The 25,714-nt window shown below is 43.1% G+C and overlaps 1 protein-coding gene across 2 annotated transcripts in view; it reads right to left on the bottom strand.

The window, feature by feature from the left end:
* The window catches only part of LOC122807082 (deoxyribonuclease gamma-like), a 925,207-nt gene that overhangs the window by 385,821 nt on the left and 513,672 nt on the right, over positions 1–25,714 (bottom strand). For both annotated transcript variants that reach the window (XM_044078020.1, XM_044078021.1), the window contains exons 5-6: positions 21,572–21,684; positions 20,702–20,814 (exon numbers count right to left, since the gene is read on the bottom strand). In XM_044078020.1, the coding sequence (XP_043933955.1) occupies positions 20,702–20,814; positions 21,572–21,684 (226 nt within the window). The remainder of the gene's footprint in view (positions 1–20,701; positions 20,815–21,571; positions 21,685–25,714) is intronic.

Below are 25,714 nucleotides of genomic sequence, written 5' to 3'. Positions count from 1 at the left end.
TGGCAAGGCTACTTCTATTTACTTATAAACTTTTAACAGTATCGTGTTACAGTCTGAAATGAAGAAGAGGAAATGTATTTCAGAAAGGAATGCATGAAGATAGACAGATAGTGGGTGATTTTATGGGCAGGTTCTTTGCCGACTTTATATTCTTTTGGACGTTGTTATAATTTTGTAAGGCTGGTTGCTTCACTATAAATACATGTGAGAAGTTAACATTGGCTGTATTTGTTCCCTTTTGCTTGCTCTTGGAGAAAGAAGTACTGGGAGAGGGAGGGAGAGAGAAATAGGGAAGGAGATAAGTAGGGTTCATATTATATGATCAAACGCTAGAAACAGCGAACAATCTATTATCGAATGCAAATGCACAAAATCACAAAATTTCGAAGGAATGGATCAGCAAATTTTTTCCCAGGGAAAAAATTCACTGATTCAAAAAAAAAAAAAAAAAAAAAAAAAAAGAATGTACAGGCAACATAAAGTGGGGGGCTTCACCCCACCCACCTTAAATATACCAACTCTGACATTGCACCACAGTAAAGGAAAGCAAAGTCCAGAGAACATCCCAGCGAATTTTTCCCTGGGAAAAAAATTGCTGATCCATTCCTTCGATATTTTGTGGTTTCGTGCATTTGGGTTCGACAAATGAGCATTCGCTCATGTAATTGGAACCCAATAAGTGTACAGTGGTGGTGCAGTCATACTTCAAAAAGCACAGTTGTGTGCACTTACCATAAATGTAGTTGTTCCGAGTGTATTCACTGCTGCAGTCATCACATTTGGGTTATCTGCCTGCAGATAGCCCTCAGCCGGCCTGAATATCAAAGTCTTGGATCCCTGCGTCGGATGCTGCCTCTTCTTCCATGACGTCAGGTCGTCAGGGGTATAAAGCATGCAGCCGATGCCATTACATCAATTTTTCTTGCCACAGATGTCACGTGCCCCCATAATGGGAAGCAATTATATATAAGGTTACATCTCCAACAAAAGGTAATACACCAGAAAGCTGAAATACACTAAACAAAAAGTAAGGTATAGTCAAGAGAAGTCAGGGGGCTGGAGGGCGGGTAACCAGGACTGCAACAGTGAATACATTCAAACATCTACATTTTTGGTAAGTGTACACAACTGTACTATGTTCTTCATGTTTCACTGTTGCAGTCATCAAATTTGGGTAGATTCCCAAAGCTAAGGAAGGGAGGAGGAATTTAAAGAGCATTAGGACCAGCTATTAAGCCCTGCAAGACTGCAGTGGCAAAACCAGCTCTGGATTTAGAGAAAATAGGCAAGTGGTAATGCTTGGTGAAGCTATGTACAGTGCTCCAGGTAGCAGCTTCTAGGATGTCCCTGGTAGGGACACCTCTGAGAAAGGCTGTAGAGGTAGATGCAGCCCTGGTGGAATGTGATCTTATCCCCTGTGGGGTAGGTTTTCCATGGTGCCTATAGCAGAAATTAATGCAATGGCCTATCCGCTTAGAAATGGTTTGCTTTGAAATGGCCTAACCCTCTGCCCCTGCAGCAAAGGCAACTAGCAGCTGTTCAGTTTTCCTGAGAGGCTTAGTCCTGTCCAAATAAAATCTAGGTCGTCCGTGCACGTCCAACGAGTGCAGTATTCGTTCTCCTTTGTTCTGTGGATTAGGAAAAAAGATTGGCAAATGAATGGACTGATTATGGGACACACTGGATACCACCTTGGGCATAAAGGAAGGCTTGGTCCTGAGGGAAAGCCTGTCTGCATGGAAGATGATGAAGGGTTCCACTGCCATGAGGGCCTGTAATTCAGATACTCTTCTTGCTGAAGTGATGGCTAGAAGGAATGCTGTTTTCCAAGAAAGGAATTTTAGCTCTGCAGTTGCAGCTGGCTCAAAAGGAAGGTAGAGTGAGATTTTCCAATACAAAGTTAAGGTCCCAGGCTGGAGTACGGGCTCTCCTGAGTGGTCTTACATTTTTTGGCCTCTCTGAGGAATTGTTTCAGCAGGGGGAGAGAGAAGAGGGTTGGCTCAGTATTATAATATGCTGAGATGGCTGAGGCATGAATTTTAATTGATGAGAAGGAAAGGCCCTTGTGGAGCATCTCTGTTAAGTATTGAAGAATATGCTGTAAGCTGGGCACTGTTGTGCCCAATCCCTGAGTATGGCTCCAGGAACAGTATCTTTTCCACTTTTCAGCATAGGACTTTCTAGTACTAGGCCTCCTTGCCTCCAGAATGACATAACACCTGCTTACTGAGGGATGCTATTGTAGAGCTCAGGGAATTAGCCAGGCTGCAAGGTTCAGGGTTTGAAGCTGGGGATGGAAAATCTGGCCCTCCTGCTGGGAGAGCAGGGAAGGGGTCTGAGGCAGGTACCAAGGTTCCAGCGGTGACATACATCACAAGAGAGGGTACCAGTGCTGGCGTGGCCAGTCCGGTGCAATCAGGATTGTCCTTGGTCTGTCCTGTTTGATCTTTAGAAGAATGTTCAAGAGGAGTGGCAGAGTGGGAAAGGCATAAACTGAGAGGCTTTCCCAGGTGAAGGACAGGGCATTCACTTTCCAAGCTTGACTGTGGGGAGTCCTTGTGCAGAATTTGTCCAACTGGTAGTTCTGAGGGGAGGCAAACAGGTCTATCTCTGGGTTCCCCCATTTGTTTCTCAAAATGTTGAATATCTTTGGTTTCAGTTTCCACTCGTGTGGGTCCAAGAGATTTCTGCTTAGGTCGTCTGCCAGTGAATTTAGCTTGACTGGCAGGAAATGAGGTTGTAGGTGCACTTGGTAGCTCAAGGCTGTGTTCCACAGAGCCATGGCTAGTCTGCAGAATGGGTACGAGTGGGTTCCCCCCTGCTTGTTTATGTACCACATAACTGTGGTGTTGTCTGTCTTTACCAATAATTGTCCTGGAAGAATGTGGTCCTTGAAGGCTGTCAGGGAATTCTGTACAGCTAACATTTCTTTTTGATTGATATGTAGGTGCATCTGACTCGGGTTACATTTGCCCTGAAAGCACTGCCCTGCCAAGTGAGCCACCCATGCACAGTCTGATGCATCTGTTGTTAGGGTTTTGGTGGCAGGGGGTAGAGTGAATGGCAGTCCCTTGTTGTGGTAGCAGGCCTCTGCCCACCAAAGGAACTCTGTCTTTATACAAGGAATGATATGATTCATTGATTCCAGGTCCTGGGAATGTTGACACCAGAGGCTTTTTAGATACCATTGTAGTTGCCTCATATGCAGTGTTGCATATGGAATTAGTAGAATGCAAGAGGCCATGAACCCCAGGGCTTGCAGGATTTTACTTGCAAATAGCTGGGTCTTTGTGGCAAGTAGTTTGAAGTAATCTGTCAAATAAACTTGTTTCTCTGGCGTGAGGTAAGCCATCTGGGAAGTTGTGTTCAATCTTGCTCCCAGGAATACAATTTGTTGGCAGGGTACTAGATGAGATTTCTTTTTGTTTATGGTGTACTCCAGTGATTTTAGAAGTTTCTTTAGAAATGCCAGATGATTTAGTAGCATGTCGTGGCTTTCTGCCTGAATTAGACAATCGTCCAGGTATGGGTATATTTGAATATTTCTTTGTCTGCAAAATGCAAGGACTGGAGCCTAGGCACTTTGTGAATACCCTGGGAGCAGTAGATAAGCCAAAGGGAAGTGTAGAGAAAGTACAGTTTTGTACCTACCATAAATGTAGATGTCCGATAGGTATGCATCTGCAGTCCTAACATATGGGTTGTCCTGCCTCAGGCAGCCCTTCGGTCGGCCGGATTCCAAAGTCTGGGTCTGGCCTCGGCTGATGTCGCACTTCACCCGACGTCATAGCTGCTGTTTATCGGGTATAAAGGCATCAGCCGACGCCATTTTCCTCAGTGTTTCTTGCCCCAGATGCCAGGTGCCCTCTAGGAAGGCTAAATTTGGATAAATGCAAATAATTCCAAACAGTAGAGAGCAAACAATATAAAAGTATATACATATATGTACATATATACAAACAAATACACCATAATAGATTCCCCCAGCTAGCTGAAAGAGGGGTAAATACCCTAGGAATACCACAGAGGGGAAGGAGGGTGGGTAATCCTGACTGCAGATGCATACCTATCGGACATCTACATTTATGGTAGGTACACAACTGTACTATGTCCTTCAAGGATGCATCTGCAGTCCTAACATATGGGTAGAATACCATAGCCAAACTGGGGGAGGAGGCACTAAGATAAAGATGGTGTAGTTAAGATCCCTTGCAAAAAAGCAGTTGCAAAACCTGCTCGGGATCTAGAGTATAAGGGAAGATTATAATGCTTGGCAAATGTATGCACGGAGCTCCAAGTAGCAGCTTTTAAAATGTCTTTGGTAGCCACTCCTCGTAGGAAAGCTGTAGTGGTGGCTGTTGCTCTTGTGGAATGAGGTCTGATATTATCAGGGGTTGTCTTTCCATGAAAAGAGTAGCAAAATCGAATGCAATTTCCTATCCATTTTGAGATTGTCTGTTTTGAAATTGCTTTTCCTTGAATTCCTGTTGCATATGCTACCAGAAGCTGGTCAGTTTTTCTGCTGGTCTTAGTTCTGTCCAGATAGTAGCGTAATTGTCTGTGCACATCCAAGGTATGTAGCAGTCTTTCCCCCCTGTTCTGTGGGTTGGGGAAGAATGTAGGCAAATGAATCGCTTGGTTCAATGATACTCTGGAGACCACTTTTGGCATAAAGGTAGGGTTAGTTCTCAGAGAGACTCTGTCCTGATGGAAGATAAGGAAGGGTTGTACTGCCATTAATGCCTGTAACTCAGATACCCTTCTTGCTGAAGTAATTGCTAGCAGGAAAGAAGTTTTCCAAGACAAGAATTGTAATTCTGCTGTTGCTGCTGGTTCAAAAGGGGGAAGTGTTAACTTTTCCAGCACAAAGTTGAGATCCCATGTAGGTAAAGGTGGTTTCCTTGGAGGTTTTACATTTTTGATTCCTCTCAAGAACTGCCTGAGTAGAGGATGAGAGAAGACAGGAGGATCCATGTTGTATTCTGCGGAAATTGCTGATGCATGAATCTTAATGGAGGAGTAAGACAGGCCATTGTGGAATAGCTCTGCTAAATATTCCAGGATGTGTGCTATGTTTGCCAATGAGACATTTTCTCCCTTTGCTGCACTCCAAATGAGGTATCTTATCCACTTGGCTGAATAAGTCTTCCTTGTGGAGGGTCTGCGTGCCTCCAGGATAATGTCCTTAACCCTCTGAGATAAACCTGGGTTATTTTGTTTTATGCAATATTCCAGGCAGCTAGCTGCAGTGTTTTCAAGTTTGGATGTAGGATCTTGTAGTTGTCCTGTTAGTAGTAAGGGACATAGAGGTAGAGGCCATGCGTGTGTCCGAGACATGCTTCTCAGTAGTGGGTAACAATGTTGCCTCGGCCAGTCTGGAGCTATCAGAATTACCCTTGGCTGATCCTCTCTGATCTTCAGTAGAACTTTGTACATCAAGGGAAGAGGTGGAAATGCATATGCTGTCAGGTTTTTCCAGCTGAAGGAAAGGGAGTCCACCCTCCAAGCAAGTGGGTGGTATGCTCTTGTGCAGAATTTCTTCAATTGGTGATTGTGTGGGGAGGCAAACAGGTCTATCTGTGGTAGTCCCCATTTTTTTGTTATGGCTTTGAAGATATCTGGATGCAGCATCCATTCGTGAGCATCCGTGGTAGTTCTGCTTAAGGTGTCTGATAGAGAATTTTCGTTTCCTGGTACAAATCTGGCCTGAAGTTGAATGTTGAGGTTCAGGGCCACGTTCCACAGGTCCATTGCCATCCGGCATAGAGGATAAGAATGTGTACCTCCCTGTTTGTTGATGTACCACATGACTGTGGTATTGTCCGTCCTTATCAGCAGATGACCCTGTTGAAGGAGTGGTCTGAATGCCTGGATCGCATGTTTCACTGCCAGCATCTCCTTTAGATTTATGTGTAGATTCAGCTGGTCTTAGGTCCATAGGCCTTGTATACACTTGTCCACCATGTGTGCCCCCCATCCTAGGTCTGAGGCGTCTGTGGTGATGGTCTGGCTTGGATGAGGTTTGTGGAAAGGCAAGCCTCTGTTCAACTGACAGGCCTGAGCCCACCACAGGAATTCTTGCTTCAGGCATGGAATTATTGGAATCTGGGCTTCTAGACTGTGCTTGTGTTGAGACCATACATTCCTTGGGTACCATTGCAGCTTTCTCATATGCAGCCTGGCATGCGGAACCAATATTATGCAGGATGCCATGTAGCCCAGGGCTTGCAGGACTTTCCTTGCAGTAAGCTGAGTTTGTGTTGTTAATGCCATGAAGTAGACTGGTAGTTGCTTTTGTTTTTCTTCTGTGAGAAAAGCCATCTGAGTTGATGTATCTAGTTCTGCACCCAAGAATGTTATCCTTTGGGATGGCACTAGTCTTGACTTTTGCATGTTGACTGTGTATCCCAAGGCTTGCAACAGTTGTATGACATTTTCCAAATCTTTTGTTAACTTTGCCTTGTTGTCCGCTTGTATTAGGCAGTCATCCAGGTATGGGTAAATTTGAATTCCCTGAAGTCTGCAATGAGCAATTACTGATGCCAGGCATTTCGTGAATACTCTGGGTGCAGTAGATAAGCCAAAAGGCAATGCTGATAATTGATAATGCTCTGATCCTGCAAGAAATCTGAGGTGTCTTCTGCAATCTGGTCGTATAGGGACGTGCAGGTATGCCTCCTTGAGATCTAGAGTCACCAGCCAAGACTCCTTGCCCAGCATGGGAAGAAGTTGCTGGAGGGTCAGCATTTTGAATTTTGGAACAATGAGGTATGTGTTCAGTGCGGACAAGTCTAGAATAGGTCTCCATTGATTTTCTTTTCTTGGTACAAGGAAAAGCCTGGAGTAAAATCCTTGGCCTTGTTCCATAGGTGGCACCTCTTCTATAGCTCTCATCCTTAGTAAGTTGTTGATTTGTCTTAGAGCGTCTGTTTTTTGGCTTGGTGGTAGGTTTGGCATTCCTCTCTTTTTTGGTAGAGTGTGGAAGTGAAACCTGTAGCCCTTGTCTATTGTTTGTAAAGTCCATTTGTCTCCTGTAATGTAATACCAGTTGTCGGAGAATAAGGCTTGTTTTCCGCCCAAGGGTGCTTCCAGTTGCTCCCTGGTAGGCGGAACTAGAGCCAAGTCATTGTGTCTGTCCTGTGGAAGTGGTTGTAGTTGATTCTGTGGCAGTACTTCTTTGGTTGGTAGGTTGCCACTGACGTCCCCTGTAGGCACCCCTAGATTGACCTCTGCCTCTTGGGCGTCTATTTCTGCCTCTCTGCGCTCTGGAGTTGTCTGGAAAGGACAAATTCTTTGAAGGCCAATTTCTGCTAAACCTCGGAGGTTGGACCTGTAAGAAATCCTTGACTGTTTGGACAGATTTTGCTTTTTCTTCCACCTTCTTTAGAACCTCCTGTGCAGGGGAGCCAAACAAACTTTGTTTCTCCATGGGAGCATCTAGGAGTTTTGACTTAACATGGTCTGGTAAGGATTGTTCTTTTAACCAGGCATGTCTTCGAATCACTGTTCCAGTCATAGCTGATCTAAAGGAAGCCTCCAGTGCATCATAGCCACATTTTAAGAAATGGTTACTGACCCGCTGAGAGTTATGTACCAAATCCTGAAGGGACTTGCGGTCTAAAGGTTCAGGAGAAGACAGTTTTTTATTTAGCTGGTCTAACAAAAATTCCTGGTACTGAATCATGTGAAATTGACAGTTCAAGGCCCTGGCCGAAAGAGTAGCAGAAGTATAAACCTTTTTACCCCATCTCTCTAATGCTCTAGATTCCCTTTCAGAGGGAAGAGGGTTTTTGGCAGAGGCAGCTGCCACACCTTTAGGGCCCTGTGAAATGGTTTCAGGGTCTGCAACAGGAGCCTTATACAAATGGTAGTGTGAGTCCGGGACCCTGTAATATCTGTCTGGCTTGGTAGGGGCCGGAGGAAGGGAATCAGGAGCATTACAGGCATCATTATATGCATCATCAACAACTGTTAGTACTGGCGGAATGGCTAAAGGCCTATGCTGTGGTAAGTGTAAAAAAGTCCTTAGCCTTTTCCTTGAATCTGAAAAATCCTGGCCCTGCCATTGGAAGTGCTCCCTCATAGCATGCAAGGTTTCCCCAAAGGAAAATTCTTCAGGAGGAGAAGCAGAAGGAATGGAGTCTTCTGCATCAGAATCCTCATAAGGAGAATATGGGCCTTCGTGAGGGTCTGAAATGTCTGAGTCATCCGAGGAATAATTTGTAGAGACAGGTTCCGGAGGTTCACTCCTAGGCATCTTGTCTGAGGGGGGCTGAGAGGCCCTGTCTGGGTGAGGTTGGGATCCTCTGATCAAAGAAATGAGATCCTCAGCCAGGCTGAGTATTTGGGAACTAGAGGTAGGCCTATGTGAAGGAGTTTTGGCAGGCAAGGCCTTAGAAGATTTAGCTGCTTTAGCCCTGGCAAAAGCCTTGATAGACATGGAAGCAGGGGGTCTAGCAGCCCCACGTGCAGGGGTAGATATGTCTAAAGGAACAGTGTCTGACAAATCCTGGGTGCCTGCTTCTGTAGCAGTAAATTCAGTAGCAGATTCAGCCAGGCTCTGTGAGGCCTCGGCAATCGGAAGCATGCTTTCGGCCGAAGGAAGAACCAGGGGCTCGGTTTCAGCCGAAACCGAGACATTCGCGGTTGGCCTAACCGTAGTTTCAGCCGAAACCGCGGGCCGCGAATGTCGGTCCTTTTCCTTGCGCTTTTTAGCTAATTGAGTAGTCGGAGTCTCCGACGGCATTTTGTATGCAAAAGCGGGACCAAAAAACTCCTCTGCAAACTCCGACCGACGTCTAAGTGTCCGTCGGTTGAAGGAAGCACAGGCTAGACAAGCTGATACGTCGTGGTCTGGGCCTAAGCAAGGAAGGCAGTAAGAGTGGAAATCCTTATGAGGTATTTGTTTCCCACAAGTTAAACAATTATTTACTTTGTCTGACATTGGCTGAGGCAAGAAAGAGTCCCCAACGGGGTACTTAGCTTTTTAGAAGTCTTCGGAGAAATCTCTGGATCTGACCGACCGGCACTTGCGAACAGCTTCTGCTTCGGGCACCACGCGGCAAGAAAGACTGAGGAAAATGGCGTCGGCTGATGCCTTTATACCCGATAAACAGCAGCTATGACGTCGGGTGAAGTGCGACATCAGCCGAGGCCAGACCCAGACTTTGGAATCCGGCCGACCGAAGGGCTGCCTGAGGCAGGACAACCCATATGTTAGGACTGCAGATGCATCCTTGAAGGACATCTGACAGTGCATGTAGCCTGCTCTGAAGCATAGGTAATTCCTGAAAGATTCTCTTACTGGAATGTGCAGGTAAGCTTCCTTTAAGTCTAAGGTTTCCAACCAGGCATCTTTGCCTAGCATAGGAAGCAGCTTATGAAGTGTTAGCATTTTGAATTTTGGGATTACCAAAAAGGTGTTTAGAATAGAGAGGTCCAGGATAGGATGTCAAGAGTTGTCTTTTCTGGGTACCAGGAAAGGTCTGGCCAACTGTTTGGGGTTGGTAAGGTGTCAAAGTGGAATTTCTATCTTTGGGAAGTTATATTTAAAACCCATTTGTCCTGGGTAATGAGTTCCCAGTGTTTTGCATGCAAGATGATCTTTCCCCTAAGAGAGCAGGCAGTTGAGCAGGGCTTGGAAGGTTTAAGGTTAAAGTAATTGTGACAGTTTTCCATAGGGGGTGTCTTACTACTTCCAGATTTGGACGTGGGAACCCCCCACTGTTTAGGCCTGTGACTAGCTTGAGACTGTTGCCTAAGTGGTCTGCTGTTCCTGGGTTTGGACTGAGAAGGCCTTGAAGTGGCAGGAAAGGACCAATTCTTAGAAGGCCAATGCCTACTAAATCTGGGAGGCTGTACTTGCAGGAAATCTTTAACAGTTTGCATAGATTTAGCTTTTTTCTGCATCTTTTTAAGGACTTATTCTGCTTTGTTGACAAACAGGTGGTCTTGGTTTAAGGGAGCATCCAGTAATTTAGCTTTAACATGATCTGGCAAATTTTGCTCCTTAAGCCAAGCATGCCTTCTAAGAACAGACCCAGTCACAGCAGCCCTGCAAGACACTTCTAAAGAGTCAAAACCACACTGCAAAGTATGTTTACCAACTTGTTCAGCAGAATGCATTAAATCCTGTAATTCTTTATTTTCAGCAGAGTCAGGAATCAACATCATTTTCTGTTTAAGTAATCCCATAATATGCTGCTGATATTTTAACACATGAAAAGTACAGTTTTGTACCTACCATAAATGTAGATGTTCGAGGATCCACATTGCTGCAGTCATAACCAGTGGGTAGTCCGCTGTCCTCGGTCGGCTCGAATACCAAAGAGTTAGGCTGGCGTCGGTCATGGTCGCCCAGAGCTGACGTCAGTATGTAGTAGTACTTAAGCGCATGACCGACGCCATATCCTCAGTCTTTCTTGCCCCAGATGTCAGAAGGCCTTAAAAAGGAAAGGCCAGAGCCAAAATAGTAAATACCCAACAACCCCAAGTGAGAAAATAACAATTATCCCAAAGGGAAAAACAGCAACCCCAAACTATAGAGGGGAAGGAGGGAGGGAAAATAGGACTGCAGCAATGTGGATCCTCGAACATCTACATTTATGGTAGGTACAAAACTGTACTATGTTCTTCGTCTCACATTGCTGCAGTCATAACCAGTGGGTAGAATCCCAAAGCAAAGGAAAAGGGAGGCTGGCAAACTAAAAAGCATTAGGAGCTGCTAACATGCCCTGTAAAACTGCAGTGGCAAACCCAGCCCTAGACTTGGAATAAAGAAGGAGATGGTAATGTTTAGTAAAAGTGTGAACTGAACTCCAAGTAGCTGCCTCCAAAATATCCTTAGTAGCTACACCCCTTAGAAAAGCAGTAGAAGTGGCAGTAGCCCTAGTAGAATGAGGTCTGATCCCAGCAGGAACATTCTTCCCATGATGAGAATAACAAAAAGCAATACAATGACCAATCCACTTAGAAATAGTTTGCTTTGAAACAGCTTTCCCTTGAGAAGCCAGAGCAAAAGAAATAAATAACTGTTGAGTCTGCCTGAACTCTTTAGTTCTGCTCAAATAATAACGTAGCTGCCTGTGAATGTCCAAAGAATGCAAAACTTTTTCCCCCTTATTTTGGGGATCAGCATAAAAAGTAGGCAAATGAATAGACTGGTTCAAGGCCACATTAGAAATCACTTTAGACATAAAAGTAGGGTTAGTACGCAAAGACACCCTATCCTTATGGAATATCAAAAAAGGTTCAACTGCCATGAGAGCCTGCAATTCAGAGACCCTCCTAGCGGAGGTAATGGCCAACAAAAAAAGCAGTTTTCCAAGACAAAAACTTCAGCTCAGATGTAGCTGCAGGTTCGAAAGGAGGTAAAGTAAGCTTCTCCAACACAAAATTGAGATCCCAGGAAGGAGTAGGAGCTCTACGTGGGGGTCTTATATTTTTTGCCCCTCTAAGAAATTGCTTAAACAAAGGATGAGAAAATAAAGGAGGGTCACAATCATAGTGAGCAGAAATGGCTGCAGCATGAACCTTCACAGAGGAAAATGACAAACCCTTGTCCAGTAATTCAGTAAGGTACTGTAGCGTAAAACTCAAATTAGGTACTGAGACATCAAAGCCCTTTGCTGTGCTCCAAAGAAAAAATCTCCTCCATTTATCAGCATAAACTTTTCTAGTACTGGGCCGCCTGGCTTCCAAAATGACATCTAAAACCTGTTGAGGAAGCTGAGACCCCACAGGCTCTAAAACAGAATACGCCAGGCTGTTAGATGCAGGGACTGCACCCTGACATTGAGCAAATGATTGCTTGACTGGGACAACAAGTGAGGAATCTGTGGCAAAGGCCAAGGAGGCTCCTGAATTAAACTCCTCAGCAGAGGGTACCAGTGCTGACGTGGCCAATCTGGTGCTATTAGAGTCATGCAAGGTTTGTCCCGCCTGACTTTCAAGAGTACCTTGGGAAGGAGAGGCAGAGGAGGGAAAGCATAGACGTGAAGGTTGTTCCAACTGAAAGATAGAGCATCCACTTTCCAAGCTTTTGGGTGAAACATCTTTGTGCAAAATTTTGGTAGTTGGAAATTTAGTGGAGAAGCGAACAGATCTATGTCTGGAGTTCCCCAAGCCACTGTCAACTGTTGGAATACCTGAGGATCCAATTTCCACTCGTGGGGGTCCACAATTTGTCTGCTCAATACATCTGCTAGGGAGTTCTGTGCTCCTGGCAGAAACTGTGCTTGAAGAGTGATGTGCAAACTCAGAGCAGTCTCCCACAATATCATTGCTTGTCTGCAAAGAGGGTAAGAATGGGTTCCCCCCTGCTTGTTGATGTACCACATGACTGTTGCGTTGTCTGTTCCAATCAACACCTGCCCTGGTTGAAGTAGGTCCTTGAAGGCCATCAGGGCAAATTGGACTGCTAACATCTCCTTCATGTTGATATGCAAATGTTGTAGTCTGGGAGGCCACGTGTCTTGAATCCATTTCCCATTGAAGTGTGCTCCCCAAGCCAAGTCTGAGGCATCCGTCGTTATGATCTGACTCGCCTCTGGTCAGGTCACAGAGAGTCCCTTGTTTAGGTGACATTCCTGCGCCCACCACAAGAATTCCTTCTGGATGCAAGGTATTATCCGAATGACAGTGTCCAAATCGTGGCAGTGTTGAGTCCATACAGTTTTGAGATACCATTGTAGCTTCCTCATATGCAGTTTGGCATTGGGAAGTACTAGAATGCAAGATGCCATGAGCCCCAAGGCTTGAAGGACTGTCCTTGCAGTCAGCCTGGACAGTACTGATAACTGCTGGAAGTACAGGTGAAGAGTTCTTGTTTGTCCGGGGTCAGAAAAGCCATCTGAGAAGCTGTATTCAGTCTCACACCCAGAAAGCACATGTCCTGAGAGGGTACTAGACTGGACTTTATTTCGTTCACAGAATACCCTAGGCACCTTAAAACTGCCATTACATACTGCAGATGTTGAAGTAACTTGTCTTTGTCTTGAGCAAGAATCAGGCAATCGTCCAGATAAGGATAAATTTGTATTCCCCTCTGTCTGAAGAAAGCTATTACAGGAGCCAGAACTTTTGTGAACACCCTGGGCGCAGTAGATAAACCAAAGGGCAATGCAGAGAACTGATAATGAGAAGTACCAGCCCGAAATCGCAGGAATCTCCTGCAGCTGGGCCTGATAGGAATGTGAAGATAGGCCTCTGAGATCCAGGGTTACCATCCAGTGATCTTTGCCTAGCATAGGCAGAAGTTGTTGTAATGTTAACATCTTGAACTTTGGAATGTCTAGGTAGGTATTGAGAATGGACAAATCCAGAATTGGCCTCCAAGTGTTTCCTTTCTTTGGCACTAGGAATAGACGGGAATAAAACCCTAGGCCTACTTCTGACGGAGGTACCACCTGGATAGCTCCCATCTGTAAAAGCAAAGAAATTTGCTCCTGCGCCTCCAGCCTTTGCTGAGGAGGCACATCCGGCATGCCTTTGAAAGGAGGCAAAGTGTGAAAGTAAAACTTGTAACCTTGATTTATTATTTCCAACACCCATTTGTCCTGGGTGACCAAATGCCAGTTTTGTTTGAAAAGTGCCAACTTTCCTCCTAGAGGAGCTGCCAGAAAAGAAGGATCTGGCAGCTGAAGATACAGGTCATTGGGTCTGTTTACGAAAAGGCTGACCCCTGCCCTCACCAGAAGACTGTGCAGGAGAACTCCAAGTCCTAGGTCTGAAAGAACCCTGAGCATGAGCCCTGCCTCTACCACGTCTAGACCTGCCCTTAGACTGAAAATCCGAAGAAGGGTAGGACCATCCTCTAGCAGGCCAATTCCTGCTAAACTTAGGGGGCTGCACCTGCAAAAAATCCTTAAACGTCTGCATAGACTTAGCTTTATCTTCCATCTTTTTCAAAACTGACTCCACAGAAGAACCAAAAAGAACTTCAGATTGAAGAGGAGCATCCAAAATCCGAGCTTTAACATGCTCTGACAAATTTTGATCCTTAAGCCAGGCATGTCTACGAATAACTGAACCAGTAGCAGCCACCCTGGATGAAGCCTGAAGAGCATCGAAACCACACTGCAAAGAATGTTTTCCGACTTGATCTGAAGCATGAACCAACTCCTGCAATTCCTTACACTCTATACCCTCAGATAAAGCATCCACCTTAGATTTCAATTGGCCTAACAAAAAGTTCTGATACTTCAGCATATGAAACTGGCAATTTAAAGCCCTCATAGCTAACATAGAAGAGGTGTACACTTTTTTCCCCCACCTATCCAATGCTCTAGAATCTTTATCCAAAGGAACTGGATTCTTAACCACAGAAGCCCTGACACCCTTCGGCCCTTGAATAATAGTTTCCGGGTCAGCTCTAGGACTCTTATACAAATATTTATGTGCTTCTGGAACTCTGCAATATCTGTCTGGCTTGACAGGGGCAGGGGGTAAAGAATCAGGATTAAGTGAAGCTTCAGAAAAAACATCCTGAACAACATCTAAGACAAGGGGAATAGCCAAAGGCCTATGTTGTGGTAAAAACAAAAATTCCCAAAGCCTTTTTTGAGAATCTGAAAAATCCTGACCTTCCCACTTGAAATGTTCCCTCATGGAATGTAAAGTTTCAGAAAAGGAAAAATCTTCTGGAGGAGAAGTAGAAGGACAGGAATCCTCTGCATCCGAATCTGAATAGGGAGGGTAATCCTGAATATCCTCAGCTGAGGACTCAGAGTAGTCTGAGGAATGCTCCATTCCCTCTAAATCGGTCTCCACCCTAGGCCTCTTCTCTGGGGGGGGCATAGATCCCCTGATCAAAGTAATCAAATCCTCTGCCATTTTCAACATATGTTTTTTAGGAACAGAAGCTGAAGAACTAGGGCTATGGCCAGTACCAGTAAGACCAGGTTTAGCCTTAGCATGGCCTTTAGCCACTGAGGTAGAAGGCCTAATAACCTTTTGTAAGGATGGAACTACAGATACCTGAGAAGCACCCTCGGCCTGGCCTAACTCCTGAGAGGCCAACTCCTGCAAAAGTAAAGGTGCCCCCTGGGATTCAGCCGAGACCTCGGCCGGATCCACAGATTCAACCGGAGGTTCCATAGAACCGGCGTCCGCAACGGACGACTCATCCGGTTTAGACCTTAAAGATTTATCTTTACGTTTTTAGCGGTAGCGGGCGTCGGAGGATCCGACGGCATGTTGTAGTTACACCGCTTACCGAAAACAAGCCTGGCACAGTCTAATCTTCGTTTAATGGTGCGCTTATTAAATCTAGCGCAAAAGCGACACCCGACTACGTCGTGTTCAGGCCCCAAGCAAGGAATACAGAGAGAATGATAGTCCCTATGAGGTATCTGTTTCCCACAAGAAATACAATTATTAACTTTTTCTGACATCCGGATTAACTGAGGCAAGAAAAGACAAAAATTTTCCCCAACGGGGTACTTAGCCCAACTTGGTCTTCGGTCTGAAACTCGATAATTGAAAATTTCAGAACGCCGAACGGCACTTTCAAACGCTGCTTCTGCTTCGGACCATGTGGCAAGAAAGACTGAGGATATGGCGTCGGTCATGCGCTTAAGTACTACTACGTACTGACGTCAGCTCCGGGCGACCATGACCGACGTCAGCCTAACTCTTTGGTATTCGGGCCGACCGAGGACAGCAGACTACCCACTGGTTATGACTGCAGCAATGTGAGACGAAGAACATCTGGCAGTTTAAGGCCCTAATGGCCAAAGCAGCAGAAGTGTATACCTTCTTACCCCATCTGTCCAAGGCCCTGAAATCTCTATCAGAGGGGGTAGCATTTTTGGCAGTAGTAGCCTTAATTCCTTTAGGTCCCTGGGAAATGGTCTCTGGGTCCACATTGGGATTCTTGAAGAGGAACTTGTGAGAGTCAGGTACTCTGTAATGCCTGTCAGGTTTCCTGGGAGTCGGAGGTAAAGTACCTGGGGCCATGCTAGATTCCAGAAAGGCATCATCTACAATGTCCAGGACAGGCGGCATAGCTAAATGCCTGTGTTGGGGGAGGAGTAAGAATTCTCTAAGCCTCTTTTTGGAGTCAGAGTAATCCTGGCTTTCCCAGCAGAAATGCTCCCTAAGAGTGTGCAAGGTTTCACCAAAAGAAAATTCTTCTGGAGGGGAAGCAGAGGGAATGGAGTTCTCTGCGTCAGAATCCTCATAGGTAGATAAGGGCAAATCATGGTAATCAAAAGAAACAGAAATGTCAGAATCCTGCTCAGAAGAATCAGGTGGAAAATCAGTTCTAGGTCTCTTAGAAAAAGAAGGCTGGCTTTCCCTAATTAAAGTAATAAGGTCTTCAGCCATTCTTATCATTTGTTTTTTAGGCATGTAGTTTGGACGTCAGTTTTCTAGGCATGGGTCGAGTTTTAGGCCTTGGAGAAGAAGATGGCGTCAGTTTGAAATGCAAGTTCGTAGGCCTGAATACACCCTCAGAAGCCGGTGCCTGCACAGCACCTCTGGACCCATCCAAAGTAGAGACATCCGCAGGTTCCATGGTCGAAGAAGCATCCCACGGCATCCAAATGGGTCTCAGTAGAGGCCTGCAAATCTGAAGTAGCGGGTATCAGAGGCTGCGAAAGCGCCTCACTGAGTACCTGTGAAACTCCCGACTAGCTTAACGGAAGCGTCGTCTGCAGCTTTGGACCTATGCGGTCTGTCTCTGTCTTTATCTTTACATTTTTTCGGAATTTTGGTAGTCGGATGGCTTACCGAGACCATTTCTGGATAATTAAACCGAGTACCAAAATGGTTTGATGCACAAATGAACCGACAATGAATAGATCGAAGATTGAATAAGGCACAAAACCGACAGCAAGGGATGTTGTGGTGTGGGTCTAGGCAAGGAATGCAGTACGAATGAAAATCTTTATGAGGTATTTGCTTTCCACAGGTAATACAATTGTTAACTTTTACTGACATTGGTTTAGAGCAAGAAAAAGGATTCCCAGCGGGGTACTTAACTTTTTTGAAGACTTCGGTTCTGAAACTCGAAAATGAAAATTTCAGGAGTCGGCCGACTGGCACTTGCGAACTACTTCTGCTTCAGGCACCGCACGGCAAGAAAGACTGATGTAATGGTGTCGGCTGCATGCTTTATACCCCTGATGACCCGATGTCATGGAAGAAGAGACAGCATCCGACGCAGGGATCCAAGACTTTGATATTCAGGCCGGCTGAGGGCTACCTGCAGGCAGATAACCTAAATGTGATGACTGCAACAGTGAAACACGAGGAACATCAGGCACTCATCTTATGTATTTTGCAACCAACTAAAAGATTGTTTATATAGACAAGCGATACAAAGAAATAATTTGCATATAGTAGTTATGCATTTAAAAATGGATTTACAAGCAATACTAGATTTTCACAAAATAGCAGGTTATTTACTAATTTTGTTAGAAATAGCTTATAAAATGTGTGTTGCCATGATAATGATTGTACAGATGAACTGGTGGTATAAGTATAACTATGAAGAGTCTTATAGGCATCTGCTATTTTAAGGAAACAAGTTACTGTCATTTATGATGCTATAAGGTAGTTTTGGCATAGACAATTTACATACCATAATAACAGTACATTTGCCCGAGTAAAAAAATAATAATAATTATTGGTTTTACAGAAAAACAACAAAGACTATGAGTTTAGATGCCAGCATAATTTATATGTAGCATTTATTTTATTTTATTTATTTTCATTTGATTACAGGGAATGTCAGACTGGGTAGAATGTCCATTTTCAGTGGAGGCCCATGGAGAAAAGCTCCACATAGAACAAAGAAAATATGTCTTAAAGGAAAGATAAAAGAAAGGAAGACTACAAAAAAAAAACAGCTGTGCATACAGTATAATTTTTATAGTTTAGATACCAACAAATGTGTACAAATAAAGGTATGATTGAGATAAAAATATGTAGTATAAAGGGGATGCGAAATAATATTGGGTTATATTTAATACATAAAATCCACAGTCAAAAACCTAGGTAAAGGTATTAGTATGAAGAAAGAGTTTGTAGGATTTTTCAGTCTGGGGCAGAGCAAGAGCAGAGCCATTTAGTGGTAAGGTGGGTTTTTAGGGTTTGTTTAAATTTAGTTAAAGTAGTGCTAGATGTAATGTTACTAGGTAAAACATTCCAAATCTTAGCAATATAATGAAAGTAGGTGGATTCTCCAGCAAGATTGTGTGCTGTTGAGATTCTTAAGTGGGGCTTATTGTTTGAACGCAACATTCTTCTACAGGAATAAGACTCTAGCAAGTTTTGGGAAAAGCAATATCAGCAATTCTGTTCTACATGACAAAGAAAACAGTCACTGAATTTCAGGAAATGATTGATGTGTGACTGAAGAAACCAAATTGATTTATAAACTGTGATCTTTGCATTCAGAGTAAACAATTGCATAGTTTAAACAATACTATAAAAAAGTATAAAGAGTGATTTTGGCATAATTATTTTTTGCCACCCCATACACACACACACACACACACACACACACACACACACACACACACACACACACACACACACACACACACACACACATGCACATGTGCATACACACACACACACACACACACACACACACACACACACACACTCTCTCTCTCTCTCTGTGCTGCAACTATTTATTGAAGGCATGGAAATGCCCTTTCACTACATAGTGTCTAGTTTACCCTACCAAACCAAGACCACTGTTGATAGAGCGAACCTGATAATGCAGATTCTGATTTACCTGGCAGTCAGCACAGTAGATTAAGGTTTTGAGCTGTTAATGCCCTGCATCTAGTAGTCTCAATTTGCCTTCTGTATGACTCTGAACAAGTCTAAGCAGACAGTGCTCCGGAGAAACTGGACTACACTCTTCAATAATCTCCTGAACCTTATACCTGGTAACTTGTTCAGCTTTACGCAAGGAGCGGAAAAGTCTCCCTAATGGTACAAGGACCTGGTGTGGGGGGGGGGGGGGGGGCAAGAGTAATTGCCTTGCGCTAACATGTGATGCCTAATACTAAGGAATCCTCTTATGCCATTAATGTTTGTATGAAATGTACTTACTTCTTGCATTTCACTGTTCAGAAGTTTCACATGCGCATTTCTAAATGTGCACGTCATGAAAACAAAATGAGGAGTAATTTACCAAAACATGGAGCTACGTAATACTGAATGACTTCTGGCATTCATGTTTGTTCAGCATTAGCACCCCATCTATATCTGTTCTGGATCCACCACTGAGGCATTCCACAATGGGTCTGGTCAGTACTGAATATAAGGGGGCAATAACATCCTTGGGTCTCAACAAAATAGCTTTGGCTACTAGATGTGTTATGTAGACGGATTTCCTGACAACAGTTGCTATGTGACGATAAGAGGAGAGGGAACTGTTGACCCAAGTCCCCAAGTCTGTTACTACCTTTTCATTTTGTAAGGGTATGTAGTCAATTCTGTATCTTGTGGGTAACTTCTGTTTTCCAATAGAAACAATACTACAATTTTTAGCATTCGATTTAAGCCCATTTTCTGTACACCAGGCATTAACTAAGGTAAGCTCTTTTTGAAGAGTGCAGACATTTGAATGAGTTTTAACAACTGCAGCCAGTTTGCAGTCATCTGCATATCTGGTTAATTAGAGGTCCATGTTACTGTTTTCAAGGTAAGGGAAGTAGATGTAGAACAGGAGAGGACCCAGCACAGACCCCTGGGGACCCCACCGGTTACCTTAACATTACTTGAACAGGTACCTGTCACACAAAGTATGTGGATTCTGTCTTTGAGCACACTGACAAGCCATCTTATCAAGTAAGCATCTGTATTTAAGTCTGACAGTTTCCTTGCAATTCCAGCATGAGGTATTGTATCACATGATTTGGCCACATCTGTCGACAGTAGAAGCATAGTATGGGTGGGCCGAAGGAGGTAGCCAGCCCAGGTGCAAAGTGTTATGGGGCACGATCAACAGATGCCTATTGGCTGGTACAGCAGTACTGGCACTTAGAAAGTGGTTAATATACAATCAGGACTGAAGAGTTTGCTTTGTGTGCAGCATAAGTTCTTGCAAATCAGCAAGTGGTTTGCTAGAGCTTTTAAAAGTTGCAAAGAGCTTTTTTTCTCAACAACTGAGAGGGAATGGATCTGGCTGTGTGAAAGTACTGCCTGGGCAGTGCACTGGGAGCAGGCTACTAAGGTTTAACAGGCATGATGTCCATTTGATTACTGATTTAACAACTACTGAGGCAGGAGAGCTAATATTTTATCATGTCAGGATTATTGCTGTCATAAGTTTTTTTTTTTTTTTTTTTGTAATTTGTTAACTGGATAAGCCAGCTAGGCTGAGAGGCCTTTTTTTAGCAGTAAGGAAATGAAGACTAAGGGGAATCAAACTCAGGACTATGTGATGAAGCTCATTAGCAGCTTATAACCTTACTTTTTACATTAAACTGCTAAACAGTCATGATGCTGGCTCTTGAAGCTGTCTCCTGTTAGAAAATGTCTCATAAACAATGTAAAAATGCTTTATACATATAAGATGCCAGGAAAAGGTTCGCACTGATAATGTTTCCAGAAACACATCTTTACTGGGTTTGCTGTGCTTTATCATTTTAACAGGCAGATTTAGACATCTGACTTTGCAGCAAAACCTGCAACATGAAAGCTTCCCAAATCTTTCAGCAGTTGTTAGTAAACTTACTTCTGTGTCCCAGTGTTCCTTGATCATCTCACACACATCATAAAGCTCGTCTATTTCTTTAACCGAGTCTGTTGGAGTTGTGTGCACAGGGATCATAACAATGTCTTTAATATCTAGATAAAAACATCGGATACTTAATTCAACATGATTGCTCTAGTTCTGAATTTATAAAGCTACACTTCACAGAACATAAATATGTTATCAAGTTGTTTTTTTTTTAAATTGATTTGTTGATATTCCGAAACGTACCTTAGCACAGCATGTAGTGTATAAACTGAGCAACAACTCTTTTTCCCCCGTCAGTGAATGGTTTTATCTTCTCCTTAATGTAAAAAAAATATTTTAAACAACTGTTGTCCTTGCACTGACATCACTGAGGAAAAACAGGGAACTTTAACCTCAGTGGTGATAGCAAAGGAAAAGCGCCTGTTGTGTCCATAGAGTTTTAATAGGTGCACCACTACACAAGCATGAAGGTGCCGTATTAAAGTTTATGAACATACCGCTTGTTAACGTATGGTAACATCATAATTGGTGTAATAAAGTTTTGGGGGATTGTGATTTAATACAAGTTTACAAAGCCTTTTATTAAAAAGGGCTCAAAAGGTACGGTAGGGGGATCAGGAAAGTGCCTGACTCATCAAATGACCTGATGTATACAGAAACATCAGTAAATCAGTTAAAAAGAAGCCTCTTAAGTGAAGCTGTCACTTCTATGCTAAATGTAGTCATGAAAACAATTGCATGTTTGTAGACTGATTTTCACAGAATGCATACTGAATAAAGGCACCACAGATGTAAGAAATAAAGAAATTGGTGATACTGTATTTGTACACATACTGAGGAAAGAAACATGCGTATTAAACATACCTTTGCTTTTAGGTTTAAATCTCACAATAAAAGGCTCCCGGGAAAATGCATCAACATCACCAGGTTGTTCATCAGGATACTGATAACATTCCTTTACTTCAACAACGTCATCCCTATGAAGAGAGAAGAGAAAAAGTATTCTGATCGACTTTAAGCAAGCATTCTATTTATAGTCTTTCACTGGCAATGTAATACAACAAACAGAAACAAATAAAACAAACAGGGCAGCAGAGTGTTTCAGTGGCAAGATCTTTGTCTCAAAGCTCCAAGGTCCTGGTTCACTTCTAACTTCTGGTTACCAACTGTGTAGAGTTTATGCACTCTCCTTGTGTATGAATTATTTTTTGTAGGTACTTTGGGGCCTCCCAAAAATGCTGTCTGACACACACACACACACACACACACACACACACACACACACACACACACACACACACACACACACACACACACACACTTATTTTTATTTTACATTTGTTAACCGGGGGTGTCTGACTGAGCCGAAAAGGCTCTTTTCAGTAGAGGCCTGGGACAAAAAAAACTCCAAATAGAAAAATGACAGATACATTTAGATATTTAGACATGACCAGTATACACACAAATTACTATAGACCCTTTTTTTACAGTGGTATGCAGCACATCAACAGTTACAATGGAGAATAAACAAGAAAATATTAATTTAAAAATAAAGGTAATTAACAGATTTATGGTGTACAGCTGCAATTTGGAACATAGGTAGAATGCATACATAGTACACAGGTACAGTACACACATTGTACATTAGCCAGTGTTTGTGAGTAAGAGTGAAAACTATTATCAAATACTCTAGGTTTAGTATGTGTTCCTTATCTGCTTTCACTAGCCTGGGGAACAATCATGGCACTGACAACTTTGCTTGAGATGTTGCCTAATGAGGTTTTTAAAGGAGGCTTTGGATGATGTGTTTTGAATGCTAGTGGGGAGAGAGTTCCATTTTTTAGCCACTGAACTACTATATAGTGCGTCTCCAAAGCTATTGTAGCTGTTGGTGACTTCTAGTAGAAGTTTGCTTGATGATCTAAGAGGCCTTTTGGCTGAGTGATGTTGTACTAGATTTTTGAGGGCAGGACACTTATTGGGGAGGTAACAGACAGAATGACAGAGGCAGAACTGATTGTAGGTTAGGAGGTTGGGAAGTTCAAGCCAGTGGACCTGTCTCAAAGCAGTACATTGATGAGTTCTATATGAGCAATTTGCAGCAAAGCAGGCAGTTCTGTTATAGCAGGCTTCCATTTTGCTTAGTTCAGTTTTGTTGAGATTAGTCAGAATGGGAGATGCACAGAGTAGGGTGGATAGAAGTTAGGAGCGAGCAATGGCTGATCTTGAGTTGCTGGTAAGAAACGGTTTGATACGGTAGAGTGATCCCAGTTTGGCATGTACTTTTTTAATAGTTAAGTCGAGATGACTATCAAATTTTAGGTGGGAGTCTATGGTTATTCCCAATAGCTTAGCCTGTGTCACTGGAGCGACTGGAGTAGCATTTGTGAAGTAGATAGTAAATTGACTGCTATCGGTGTTTTTGTTAGAACTGGTTATAATCATAAGCTGAGTTTTCTTTGGATTGAGGATAAGTTGGGCTTTGGTAAGGTAGTTTTCAATGTCAGAGAATGCTAGTTGAGTTGTTTGCAGGAGGGTGGGAATGTTTTGTGCAGCACAGACTAAGGTAGTATCATCTGCATACTGAATGATAGATGCATGCTGTGTGGAGGCATGGAGGTCATCTTTGAAGATTGTGAATAGTAGTGGTCCTAAAATAGAACCCTGTGGGATTCCTATAGTTATGGGTAGCTGAGGAAATAGAGAATTTTCCCATTTCACAGCTTGGTACCTGTCAATTAAGTAGCTTTGGAACCAGGTAAGAGTTGAATTTGATAGGTGATACTTGTTTAGTCTGTTTAGCAGGATTTGGTGCAAGACTGTGTCAAATGCTTTGGACATATCCAAAAAAAGAGTTGACACCTGCAGGCCTTCGTTTTTGAGACGGTTTACTGTGTCTGTGAAGCAGAGGAGGGCTGTAGTGGTACTATGGGCAGGTTTGAAACCATGCTGAGTAGGTGACAGGATGTTGCTGTCTAGGAGATATTGTAGCACCTGGGTATGGATGCATTTTTCTAGGATTTTGGCCAGGGGGAGAGTAAAGCAATGGGTCTGTACTCTGTAGTTATTAAGTTCAGTGGAGGTTCCACCTTTATGTATGGGCGTAACACAGGATATTTTCCAGAGTTTGGGCACATAGTTTTCAACAATTGATCTGTTTATGAGAGTGGAGATTGGGACAGCAATAGCATTTGCTGTGAGTTTCAAGAAATAGCTGGGGAGTAGGTCGGCTGCTGTTGATGAGGTTTTTAGTTTGAAGAGCATGCTTTTGATTGAAGTGGTGGAAACTGTTTTGAGGGTAAAGCTTATATTAGTGTTATTTGTGTTGGGGGGATAGTGAGGTAGGAACTATCCTGTGATACTAAAGATAGAATTGAGTTCACAAAGTGGGAGTTGAATTGTGTTTCGATAGGAACTTTAGTGTCAGGGGTGGTTGGTTTGGGGGTAGCCTTTTGGATGGAGTTTAGTAACTGGTTTACATTTTTTCAAAATTTTGGGGGGGGGTTATGCAGGTATTTAGTTTGTAATGTCATGTAGTAGGATTTTTTGTCCAGCCTAATGCATTTTTTTGCACAGTTGCGCAGTTCTTGGTACTTAGCTAGGCTTTGTGTTTCTTTGTTTTTTTGATAGTAAAGCCAGGCAGTATCTCTGGACTTGAGGATTTGTTTGGTTTCTATACTGAGCCAGGGGGTTGTAGAGGTTCTAACCTTGATTTTGCGCAATGGAGCAACAGTGTCTAGGTGTTATAGAAATGTTTTGTTGAAATATGCTACAGCCTGGTCAAGTGGGAGGGTTTTTAGGGGGGTCCAGTCACAGTTACAGAGTAAAGTATTGAGGACCTCAGGAGAGAATTTTTTTTGTGTTTCTAGTGGATTTATAGTTAGTGGTTTTGCATATGCTTGTTCTACTACATATAAGGTATGTTATGTTGTGGTCACTTAAGGTGTCTGGGAGACTTCCTGTGTAGGGGTACAATGTGGGGTTGTTAGTTCAGACCCAGTCAAGGATGGATTCCCTTTTAGATTTTTTATCACATCTAGTTGGAATTTGGACTAAGCTGCTGGTAGCCATGGAGATTTATTAGATTACTTGGTGGTTCTGATATACAGGTGAACCAATCTAGGCTGAAATCCCCCAGAATAAGGGTTTCTTGTGAGTATGTGGAAGAACACCAGGATAAGAAGTCTTCAAGGCTAGCAGGTGTATTACCAGGTGGAACATGGATCACAATTGTGGTGATGACCTTTTTAGGGTAAAGTTGAAGTTGTAAGATAAGTATGCCCCAATTATTGGGGGAGGGGTAGGAGTTTGGTAATTTACGTACCGTTAAGTTGGACTTATACAGTAAGGCAGTTCCACCTCCTTTACGAAGTGGTCTGTCTTGTCTAATGATATTCTAGCCGGTAGGGAGAACTTACGAGTTAGCTATGTTTTTATTTAACAAGGTTTCTGTTAAAGCAACTATGTCTGGGGAATAGTGTGCTATTGTGGTCTGGAGTTCAGGATCTACTTTGGAAGCTCGAACTTTCAAAACTTTGAACTTCACATGGTCGAGACATAACATCAAAGTTTTGGAAGTTCGAAACTTCAATTAAAAAAAAAAAAACATTTTTTTATGTTTATGCAGGGGGCAAGTCCCCCTGCACCCACCACACCACCTGCTAATTAAATATACCAACTCCAAGATCGCACTACAATGAACGGCGATCTCCATTTAAACATTTCAAAGTATCAAAACTTCGATCTTATGGTGTCAACCATATGAAGTTTTGAAACTTCGAGTTTCCAAAGTAGACCTACATATTTTATATATATATATATATATATATATATATATATATATATATATATATATACATACATACACACACACACACACACACACACACACACACACACATTGATATTGACAGAGATAAACAAACACACACACACACACTCAATCTCGACTTCTACTCTTTCCATCAGGAACATAAGTAGTTTAGTTTTTATTTTTGTTTGTTTATT

This window comes from Protopterus annectens, chromosome 7.part0 (assembly GCF_019279795.1).
Source record: "Protopterus annectens isolate FY-2018-M chromosome 7.part0, PAN1.0, whole genome shotgun sequence".
NCBI classification, from domain to species: Eukaryota; Metazoa; Chordata; order Ceratodontiformes; family Protopteridae; genus Protopterus; species Protopterus annectens.
The sequence above is the reverse complement of the archived record's forward strand: the minus strand, read 5'-3'. Positions and strand labels throughout refer to the sequence as shown.